Source organism: Oreochromis niloticus, unplaced genomic scaffold (genome assembly GCF_001858045.2).
Source record: "Oreochromis niloticus isolate F11D_XX unplaced genomic scaffold, O_niloticus_UMD_NMBU tig00000736_pilon, whole genome shotgun sequence".
In the NCBI taxonomy this organism is placed as follows: Eukaryota; Metazoa; Chordata; class Actinopteri; order Cichliformes; family Cichlidae; genus Oreochromis; species Oreochromis niloticus.
The window spans coordinates 263,093-275,080 of NW_020327230.1; the positions used below are offsets into that span (position 1 = coordinate 263,093).

The 11,988-nt window shown below is 40.6% G+C and overlaps 1 long non-coding RNA gene and 1 gene segment (V, D, J or C); both read right to left on the bottom strand.

Annotated features, from left to right (window-relative positions):
- Positions 1-872: 872 nt before the first annotated feature.
- LOC109199550 (Ig kappa chain V region 3381-like) lies at positions 873-1,748 on the bottom strand. The segment is given in 2 exon segments: positions 873-1,589; positions 1,697-1,748. Coding segments are annotated over 2 exon segments (384 nt in total).
- A 3,135-nt stretch (positions 1,749-4,883) lies between these two features.
- Positions 4,884-5,398, bottom strand: LOC112844680 (uncharacterized). The gene is made up of 2 exons (XR_003217407.1): positions 5,299-5,398; positions 4,884-5,092 (listed from the first exon to the last, which is right to left on the bottom strand). It is a non-coding gene; the product is annotated as an uncharacterized LOC112844680 (long non-coding RNA).
- Between the last annotated feature and the right edge of the window lie 6,590 nt (positions 5,399-11,988).

An 11,988-nucleotide genomic window follows, 5' to 3' on the forward strand; every position in this document is an offset into this window, starting at 1 on the left:
GCGCAGTCGCTGCTTGCTTGAAAGTTAAGGGGGTTTTTTTCGCTGTAAAAAGAAGTTTTCTTCCCACGCACAACGGACGCTAATGTTTTTGTCACTTTTTATGGAATCAAACTCAAAATAAGGTCAGTACTTCCACACTTTAAACGCTGCACGCTCATACTCTCTCCCGTACTTGATATATTATCCATTGTTGATCTGCACACAGCTGTTGTCACGAACGTCGCACTCGCTTACGTCACTGTCATGAGACATTCTCGCAAAAAACTCACGGTTTTAGTAACGCAGTAACGCAGCGTTCCTACGGGAAAGTAACGGTAATCTAATTACCATTTTTGCAATGGTAATACCTTACATTACTCGTTACTTGAAAAAAGTAATCGGATTGAAAAAAGTAATCGGATTACAGTAACGCATTACAAGTAACGCGTTACTGCCCATCTCTGGTGGCGACTGACTGATGACGCTGTCTCTTTCTGTTCCTCTATATAGTGAAGACAGAGTCGAGCGGGGACGGGGAGAGCTGGACTGGAACAGACTGTGTTCCTTGAGTTCATAACTGTCAGTAAAACACAATAATAGTGAGCACGATCATCGTGTGTGTTGTGTACTTTGACACCTTTCTAACAATCATATTTATGTGAAGTTGGGATAAGGTTCCAAGAAACTTAAAACCTCTGTGAAGTGTGAATGAGGTCAAAGGTCATGAAGCTCAAGTGTCAGCATTATAAATGAGCTTTTTAGGAGTTTCACCATTTTTCTGTTGGTACCAGAACATGTCATTACCTTCATCTACCCCATGATTGGTTGTACATCTGAGTGATGGAGACCAATTAACTTCTTTTGATGAAATAATACAAACCATGTTTGTTGACTCCAGAAACACCAACAGTGATATTTGGAGGGGGTTCCCCACAAGTTTTTGTTTTTTTTAATTTTTTTTGTAATGTGTGTTACACGTGTGGCATGCCACTATACTGTGGAGAACAACAGTCAATTATGGGGAAAAAACGCTCGTCCCAAACGAGTTTGAAGGCATTTCTTGAGTCTCAAAAAGTGGTTTTAGTGTCAGGGTTACAGTTAGGTTATGGTTAGGCATTCACTTTTGATGGTTAAGGTTATAGTAAGCAGCTAGGGAACGCATTATGTCAATTAGATATCATCACTAAGGTATGAAAACCAGTCTATTTCTTTGAGTGTGTGTACTCAGTCAACTGTATCAAACTCTGCACTTGAGAGAGGTTTTTGTATGACGACTTTTCACTGTGTGAACACGTGTTGGCTGTTAATGTAGTGTTCACTCAGACAGTAATAAACTGCTGCATCTTCAGCCTGGACTCCACTGATGGTCAGAGTGAAGTCAGAGTTTGATCCACTGCCTGTAAAACGAGCTGGAATCCCTGAATATCGAGTGCTAGCATAGTAAATTAGCATTTTAGGAACTCCTCCATCTTTCTGTTGGTACCAGGCTAAAAGCTGATTGTTGTTCCAAACATGAACATTCTGACTGGTCCTACACTTGATGGTGACTGTGTCTCCCACAGCAGAGCTCACTGCTCCAGGCTGAGTCACTGTGATCTGTCCTCTGGACTCTGAGGATACAGAGACAAAAACATAAAGCAGCTTCATGGTTTTGTGGGCTTCATTTCAGAGGGACAGATGTTGATAGAGGAGAGGAGTTTGATTCTCTGGACTTTACCTGTGAAGCAGCAGCAGAGGAGAGTCCAGATGAGGACGCAGATCAAAGTCATGTTTTTGATGAGGAGGATTTCTGTGGCTTCTGTTGTGATGAAGGACAGCTGTCAGTCATCCAGTGTTCAACTCTCAGGACTATAAACTCTGCCAGAGCACTGGAGCATGGTGCTGCTGATGCAAAGTGGCTCTCTATGGAAATGATCTGACTGACTCCAGCAGGACTACATAATTAGTCTTTGCAATGTGAATTCACAGGTTTCATTTTAATTAGCCAACGTGTTTTGAGATCTAATTGGGTTGGTAGTTTTGTATTATTCTATTTATTACTTTATCCAGGATCTTGAAGCCTTCTCCTGATGCACAATCTGGTAATTTGAATCAAAAGCAGAATTAAACATTTATTCAGCTACTGCTATAAAAGTGATCAATGACACCACTGAGGCAATGAACCTTTTGGTGTCACGTTTTTCCTAGACTGACTCCAACGCAGACTTGGACCAGTCTCATGATGCTGTTTAATAATAGATCAATCAATTTAACATACCACTGAATAAAGGTCTCAAAGTCAGTATTCTAAAATCTGGAATGTATTTTAGCAGATTGCCACAAGGATACGTCTTTGTTTTTTAAAGCCATTTCATGGACAGTTTCCATGTACCAAGAAAAAGTAAACAAATGATTGATTGATTTTAAGTAAAATAATTGCATGTATTGTTAATTAATTACTATCCATATGAGGTCCAAAGAGATCATCACCACAGGAAATAACAAAATAAACATAAGAGCAATAGCAAAAACTTTAGGACTGTCCAAATCAACCATCTGGTTCATTCCTAAAAGGAATGAATGCAATGGACAGCACAATACTAAAAAGGACTGAAAAACCACAGAAGAAAACTAAAACTGATAATGACAGAATGCTAAGTGAAGAAAAAAAAAACATTCCCTTGGAAAACTTGGATGCCGTTCGCCTTGGTCGCTCAGCACTCAGTGACACTGACACTGCTTTGCACCTAACAGCTTGCAGGCCAGGGTCCTCAGTTCCCCCTTGGTACCTGGACCTTGTCCTTGGTGCCCTCCATTTGAGCCCCTGGAAAGTGCTGAGTTGAAGTGGCTATCGCTTAAGACTGCCTTCTTTCTGGCCCTAACTTCCACCAGATTAATTAGTGAGCTCGAGGCGCTGTCGGTCCACAGTGACTGTTGTAGGTGGCTGCCAGATGGGAAGGGGGTGGTCCTCCGGCCCAACCCTGCCTTCTTGAAGAAAGCCCTCTTGGACTTCCACCTCTCATTCAGTTGAGCTGCACTCAGCTTTCACTGAAGGTTTAGACTGAGAGGCTGCTGGCTCTGTGCCCCGTCCGAGCTGTGGCACCGTATGTTGCACGTACCCACTCGATTCGGACAACGGACCAGCTGTTAGTTTCATTCCATCCCGGGATTCTGGGAAGCCCCCAGTCCAAGTCATCAGCTGTGTCACACAACTACAGCCAGGACAGAAAGATTTGAAGACAAAGGAGGAAACAGAGAAGACCTTAAATAGCTCCATGATTTTGTTTCATTCTTTCTGTTTGTTGTATTACATTTAAATGTTTGATAATAAATATTAGTTTATGTGTAATACCAAAGCAGATTTTTTAAACCCTATTGCTCCTTTGCTTCAAATGAGTTCTTGTGAAACACAAACAGACACAATCAGTATCTTTAAATGAAGCTGAGGTGTTTCATTAGCTATGTGATCACAGTCATGTATTTATGGAATGACAATGGGGCAGATCAAGTATAAATGTTCACTATTTGCTGATGATGTATTTTTTTAATCTACAAAATTACTAACTGAATTCCAGCTTTATTAAAATGAATAAAATTTCATGATGTTATCATCATGGACATAAATGAACATATACCTTGTTCAAATGTGCTGTTGGATTTGAAGGTAAAATCCACAGACTGAACTTGTGGCTTTCACGTTTCTACCCCTCTTATGATCCAAAATCATGTGGGTCATATGTGTGTGTATTTCTTTGGGTGACTCTTCCCATCAGAGGATGTAGGTGTGGGTGTTTCTCTTTCGTCTCTCACAGGTGTGTTCATTGGAGTGTCTTGACAGAGACAGGTGCCTGCTGAGTGGTTGGGTTGACTGATTCCTGTTCCCAAATTGGAAAACTGGATGGACAGCAAGCTCTTAACTACCAGATGACTGACAGCCACATCACCCCTCTCTCCTGGGCCTCCCCCACCGAACAAACAGATTAGCGATGTTTAGAAATCTTTTCTTTCTATATTTTGGCATAGCTCACTGCCTAAGTCAGTAAATGGGTGTACTGCATTTACACTTGCTTTTGGTTTTGGCTTATTCTTGGGTGGAGTTGGAGTCGGGAGACAAATTCTTGTTACACCGAGGATGTAACAAACTTTTGCATAATTTAGTGAGCCGCAAAAAACAACACTTACTATTGAGAAGGTACAATTATTCAGCATTTACTGCACCTTACTGAGTGCTGGCATTTGAGTCTTTCTCACTACTCAGTGTACAGAAATCTGTACATTACAGAGAGTGCAAGCATGCATATTTTTTGATTGCCTTTCTTACAATCCAACTTATATAAAGTCGGGATAAGGTTTTAAGAAAATTTAGGAAAGTGGAATTTGCTTTCGTCAGCCAGAAAGTTTACTGATCTTTGAGAAAATTATGTAACTTTAATAACTATATGTTATAACTAGGGACTGAAAGCACTTAAAATCTCAGAGAAGCGGTGTAGGTGAGGTAGAAAGTCATTAAGATTACGTGTTACATATCACACATTGTCTCACTTTGTCTTAGATAAGTGTGTGTGTGTGTGTGTGTGTGTGTGTGTGTGTGTGTGTGTCAAGATATGGCCCTGTGAACGCCTTGTTAAAAAGCTGGTGCAAGGAGTCCAGCGGTCCACCTAAACAAAGGGCTCTTATACTTAAACAGATACAGAGTAGGTGTCCTCCCATACTATATATCAGAAAGAGAAGGTACGACCTCTCTCATGACCTTAGGATGTGTGTGCATGCCAGAACACTCTGGAAGGCACACATAGTCTTTGCAGACTACTAAGGATCAGACCTCTATCATTATACAATTGATTATATACCTCTTAACATATATGATTATATATTTCTAAGCATAAATAACAATCCAACAATATAAACCTGACATCAGTCTGAACTGCTGTTGCCCGAAAACGATCTGGAACTCCAGACTGACGCTCTGTAGTATCATAGATCAGGAGTTTCTGAGCTTTTCCAGATTTCTGAAGGTACCAGTTAATGTCATCACCTATAGTTGTACTGGATTTACATCTGATAGAGACAGTCTGTCCTGGAACAACAGACTGAGCTTTAGGAGTCTGAGTCAGGATGATTTATGCTGATGAACCTGAAAACAGGAAAAGAAGAGAAGAGTTATTGAGACAAATCAAACTCAGAAAAAGATGATCAAACATTAGAGGATCATTTCTTTAACATGGAGAACAGATGGAAGAAGGTCAGTGCTGCTCCTTTCAGAGTTTCTCCATCATAGCAGAACATCATTGTGGTGAACCTGGCTGCATGCTGAAGCAAAGTTTTCACAGAGAGTCTCACCCTGAACAAGGAGCCCCAGGGTGGCCAGCAGTAGAGTCAGTGACATCATCATTGTGCTGCTGGTGTGTGAGTGGCTCTGAAAGGTCTGGACAGCCACTGATCAACACTGGCCTCTTAACTGGCCTCTATGGTGTTGAAAGCACTGGAAAAGTCAAAAAACATGACCTTGTGAGCACTGTGAGGGTCATGTTTTTATAATGACTTTTCCAGTGCTTTCAACACCATCAGGCCGACCCTCCTGGGTGATAAGCTAACAGTGATGCAGGTGGATGCTTCTCTGGTGTCCTGGATTGTTGATTACCTGACAGGAAGACCACAATATGTACGTCTCCCACAGTGTGTGTCTGACAAGGTAATCAGCAACACAGGGGCACCACAGGGGACTGTCCTCTCCCCCTTCCTCTTCACCCACTACACCACAGACTTTAGCCACTGCACAGAGACCTGCCATCTTCAGAAGTTTTGTGATGACTCCGCGGTGGTTGGATGCATCAGCAGGGATGATGAGACAGAGTACCGGGCTGTGATCGACTCCTTTGTCACGTGGTGTGAGCAGAATCATCCTCAGCTCAACGTGGTAAAGACCAAGGAATTGATAGTGGACTTCAGGAAGACCAGGAAACACTTGACCCTGTTTCAATCCCGGAGGTCAATGTGCACATTGTAGACTACTATAAATACCTCGGAGTATACATTGACAATAAACTGGACTGGGCTAAAAACACCACAGCACTTTACAGGAAGGGCCAGAGTCGTCTCTATTTTTTGACGCGACTGAGGTCCTTCAACATCTGCTGGACAATGCTCATGATTTTCTATGAGTCTGTTGTGGCCAGTGCGATCCTCTATGCTGTTGCATACTGGGGGAGCAGGCTGAGGGTCGCAGATGCCAACAGACTCGATAAACTGATTCGTAAGGCCAGTAATGTTGTGGGGATGGAGCTGGACTCCCTCAAGGTGGTGTCGGAGAGGCGGATGCTGTCCAAGATAAAGACAATGTTGGATAACACCTCCCACCCACTCCATGACATGCTGGTCAGTCACAGGAACATGTTCAGTAAAAGACTGAGATTACCGAAAAGCACCACTGAACGACACAGGAAATCATTCCTGCCTGTGGCTCCCTGTACAACTCATCCACTTAACACACTGTTTACTGCAACAGCTACACCCTTTTTGCACATGTTCTTCCTTTTTCAGCTATTTATTAATAAATGACCTTTATGTATATATATGCCTGTATATATTGTGCTATTCTTAGTTAGTGTATTGTCTGTCTTTGTTAATGGTTGTTTATAATGGAGCACTGTAATGAAAAAGAATTTCCCCTAGGGATCAATAGTATTCTGATACTGATTCTGATTAACAGCTGTGAGCAGAGAGGCAGGACACATATGCAAACACACAGAGTCAGTCATCTTTCCTCATCATGTCATCCTGAGTCATGTGTTCAGAATCCTTCAGTCAATACAACACTTTTTTCCTTTGTCTTTTTTTTTTTAATTTAAGTTTAATTTAGTAATTAAAGATATTCCAAAACAGGAACATGTACATTTACTTAAGTATCCAAATCTCAACACTGTTTTGTCAATTTGTGTTTAAAAGGTTAAACTGGAACAATTATTCTTTTCCTAATTTCTTCCATAATTTACTTTCAGAGAGTGTGTGATGACTCATGCTTTGGTATTTATGAATATAAATAATCATAGAAACATATACATATACACATTAATTGTTACCTTTCTTGAAAACGTATCACTGTGGTCATCGCAGCCCAAGGAGGTGAAGCCTCTTTCAGACTGAATACACAATACTACTTTCTGCCTTTTAATGAATATTTCTTGTATCAGTATTAGCATTATTGCTATTTGATTAGGGGATCAGCCATCTGTAAAATATTTGGAGACTCATTGTTTTCACAAGACTAATTATTTTTGACTTTATCAAAAAAAGATTAAAAATCTAACATTTATTTAAAAAAGAAGAAAAAAAGTCCTGGTTTAATTCGGTACAATTATAAGATTTGGATATCATTGCATTTTGTGCAAGTTGTCTTAAAAGCTGTGTGTGTGTGTGTGTGTGTGTGTGTGTGTGTGTGTGTGTGTGTGTGTGTGTGTGTGCTCAGTGAACTGTATCAGTCTCTGCAGTATCTTCCAGCTGCAGCAGTCACTTCAGTTTCTGTTCAGTCTGACTGAGGGAGGTTTTTGTACGACTGTTTTTCACTGTGTGAACACCCACTGACTGTTGATGTTATGGAGACTCTGACAGTAATAAACTGCTGCATCTTCAGCCTGGACTCCACTGATGGTCAGAGTGAAGTCAGAGTTTGATCCACTGCCTGTAAAACGCGCTGGAATCCCTGAATATCGAGTGCTAGCAGCATAAATGAGACGTTTGGGGGGGTTTCCATCTCTCTGTTGGTACCAGGCTAAACAGTGAGAGCTGCCAGAAACATAAACATCCTGACTGGTCCTACACTTGATGCTCACAGTTCCTTCCACAGCAGAGCTCACTGCTCCAGGCTGAGTCACTGTGATCTGTCCTCTGGACTCTGAGGATACAGAGAGAAAAACATAAAGCAGCTTCATGGTTTTGTGGGCTTCATTTCAGAGGGACAGATGTTGATAGAGGAGAGGAGTTTGATTCTCTGGACTTTACCTGTGAAGCAGCAGCAGAGGAGAGTCCAGATGAGGACGCAGATCAAAGTCATGTTTTTGATGAGGAGGATTTCTGTGGCTTCTGTTGTGATGAAGGACAGCTGTCAGTCATCCAGTGTTCAACTCTCAGGACTATAAACTCTCCCAGAGCACTGGAGCATGGTGCTGCTGATGCAAAGTGACTCTCTATGGAAATCATGGAAATGCCCTTGTCCATTATAAAAGGTTTATTCTGTGTTCAAGAATCAGTGATTTGGTATTTCTGTCTGCTGTAATTACATCAGATTTTTCTCTTAGTCTTTTTAATTAATCCATTGAGTTTTTCATAAAATCAGCAATTTGCATTTTGTTGATTACTTTTAAAAGTATTTTTTTGAAGTTTTACATTGTGCATCTTATGCTGAGCAAGCTTTGGTTGTGAGGATTGGGCAGGCTATTCTGTGACATACTTCAAATCTGGCAATACAGTAGGTAAATATTTGCATGAAGAAAAGTCATCATTTCTTCATCTTGCTCTGTACTACACTATAAAGATTACAGCATAAAAACAAATAAGCAGCACATCGTCAGAACTTTACTGAATCTTTGCACCAGACCGTGTGTCTTACTCATGGCCGTTGATCATTGGCTGTTTATTAATGGTCATGAGAATTTGCATATTAATGATCAACGAACTGACCTCCCAGCCCATTGTTCATTCACTGGGCTGGTTTCAGTTATTATGCAAATGTACTGTTTATAAGGTTTGGGGAAACCTGCAGTCAGCTGAGACTGAAGAAGTCACTTGGATGAGTGATGAAATGTTTCTCCCACTGATAACATTACATCCAGATGAACCGAATCAACCTTGTGGGTTTTACTTATCTAGATGATTGAGCATGCATCAAGACACCATGTGTATTAGTGCCTAATTATGAATAATATTACTCAGATATTGATCAGTGACAAACACAAAAGGCTACAGTTTCAAATATTTTAGACTCTCTGACTGGTGAGAGTAAAATGCTGAACATTTGTGTCAATGCTAGATAGAAAGCACTCAGGCATAGAATTTAGTGTTTATATGAACGTCTGTGAATGAGGCGTTTTATGAAGAGCTTTGATTGCTCAAGCAGAGTAGAAAAGTGTTATATAAGAACCAGTCCATGTACCATTTACCATTCCTTCATCTTCAGCCTGGACTCCACTGATGATCAGAGTGAAGTCAGAGTTTGATCCACTGCCTGTAAAACGAGCTGGAATCCCTGATGTTCTAGTGCGAGTGTAATAAATGGAAAGTTTAGGAGGATTTTCCATCCCTCTGTTGAGGCTAGGCTAAACAGTCTGATACATAGACCTTATGACTGGTCCATTTGATGGTGACAGTGTCCCCCAGAGCAGAGCTCACTGCTCCAGACTGAGTCATGGTGTCCAGGACTTTGGTGCTACTAATGTACAGACACTCTCCATGGAAATGCTGTGAATCCAACTGGGACTTGGATAATTTGTGTTTTTATCAGTAGATCAATCATTTTTACAGTATTAAGGGAAATTGTTTTAAAACCTTTGGCATTTATACTAACTCAGTTCAGACGTTTATTATGTTGTTACATGGTTGACAAAACAATCAGATTATTTAACTATTTATTGCAAATATGTGTAAACTTATTTTTAATATATCTCGTATTAAGAAAGTGAATAATATTACTAATGTTTCATGTAATATAACCACGAATAAAGTCCTTAAAACCTTTATAAATGTACCTACACTGCAAAAAAACTACTCTGGAGGTTTTCACTAATTCATAAATTGCCAGTTTTAAAATTACCTGTGAAAGTGTGAAATTAAAAAGTCATGTTGTCATGTTGCTCTCTACAGAAAGAAATCTTTGTTTTGTTCTGGGGTTTTTGGATTTGTTTTGGAAACAGTGAAAAAGTGTGAGTTAGTGACTGGTGGAGCAGAAAAAAGCATCTTACAGCTAAATATCAACTTGTGGTTTCTGTTATCTAAGATGACTGGTGTCTCTTAGGGGACACCTGTCCCATCTAGATGGTGCTGGGTTCCTCCAGTGACGAACTGAAGCAGGGAAATGCCACCATCATGGGTCTGACCAACAAGGGCTTCCACACAGACTTGAGGCTGTCACAAAGATGACTGACAGTGTTGGCAGTGGCAGCATCAGTGATGAGGAGAGCAGGAGCCCGGGACACTACAGAATGATCTTCTATAGCTGAATCAGCACCGTGAAGCTCAAAGCAAACCACTGGATGAAGGTGGGATTTTCCTGTGTGTCCTAAATTTAGGTCATCTCTCCTGTTCCTGGAAACTACTGTCACAAACTCCTGTTACAAAGATGAGATAAAATTTTAAATGTATTTTTCTATTAAAGGATGCTGTCTGTTGGGTTTATCTAGGCACAAACCCCGCTGGAACACGAAACCAATAACTGTACGAAAAAAACAAAACAAGACAGAGCTCTTTGTCTTTGTGGCTCGCGAGGGAAGTCAGCCAAAGTTGAGGAAAAGATTCCTTCACCTGAACTCAGCCCACTTCCACTGATTCCTTCGCTACAGCCCTTTTTATTGTCAACAAGCAATCATTCATGAATATGGAATTACAAATACACGTGACATTCTTAAGCAGGCATATCTGAACAACATCAGTGTCTGTATTCTGTGTGTGTGGGTGTGTGTGTGTTTCCAGCCACACTATACATAGACATACGACCTTTCAATGAACTTTAACTGTGTGTATGAGGTATGCAGAAAAGCAGAAGTAAGCGTCTCGCTAAACTATAAAAACAGGAACTTGCAATAGGTCATGTCTCAAACGAACATTTAAAGGTGTGAAGTCTTGCACTTTAAGAAACAGAGCAGTCTGGTTCCTAAAGCTATAATGGAAATTATAAGGTCGAGGCTGCTTCCTCTCATCTCAGGGTGCACAGAGTGTGCACAGAATCCTTATCAGACCAAATAAGGATAAAATACTTTATCAGCATATGAATGATTATATATCTCTAAGCATAAATGATTCCATGTTTCTAAGCACAAATGACAATATAAAAAATATCAATTCCAACACTATCCAGGGTAGCTTTTTTGACAGTGTCCATGAATCGCTAAATTATTGTAGTGGAGGGGACTGTGTGTCCCAGGGATCCCAGGGGCTATCGTGTCGGTGACCCTACCTGGACCTGGGGGGTATAGAGGATGTTTGGGGAGTGTGAGTGTGTGTACAGTATTCATTTCTGTTTGTCTCTATGTTGTGTGAGTGCTGAGTATTTGTATATTGATTGATAGATTGAAGCCTTTATTTGTCACTTGCAGTTGCCTGCAGCAAAATCGGACCTTTCCGACCGCACATACAATACACAAACATCACAATGGGGAGACAGGTAGCATAAAGAAAACAATGAATGTATAACACAAAAGGGCAGTCGATGAGGAAAAAGAAACTCTGCTCATCCTGATCCCTAATGGGGGATCAGAAAGAGAAAACAGAAACAAAAACTTCTCAGCACAAAAGCACATTTATCTTCACAACACCATAAAACACAAGATAAGCAAAAGGGGAATATGCTAATGTGCACAGCAGCATCAAGGACGCTGCACTCTCTGCGCAACCTGAAGTGATGCTGCACCTCCGTCTACATCGGATGGGAGGTAAGGTTTTTTACCAAAAGGTGATCTTGCGGATTTCTTTTGTCTTTTCTCACTGTCCCTCTTCCCCTCTGTTTTTCTTTACCTCTCCTTTTCCTAAACTTCTCTTATCTGTCTTTCTCTTTACGATCCCCCGGTTATATCTGTTCCGATTGTAATCATTTTAAAAGTAAATAAATAAAAAAATAATAAAGATCAATCAAGTGATCTTGAGAAAATAAATCTGTTGAGAATTTTTCTTGGCCTTCAGACAATAATTCTGATTGCTTCAGTGCAGAACGGGACAGGAAAAAAAAAATGTAATCGTCCAAAATCTCATGGATTGAACTGTATTTAAACTAATATTTGTATGATGGTATTTGAAGAAGTCATATCAGCTGAGTCATGGCTGCTG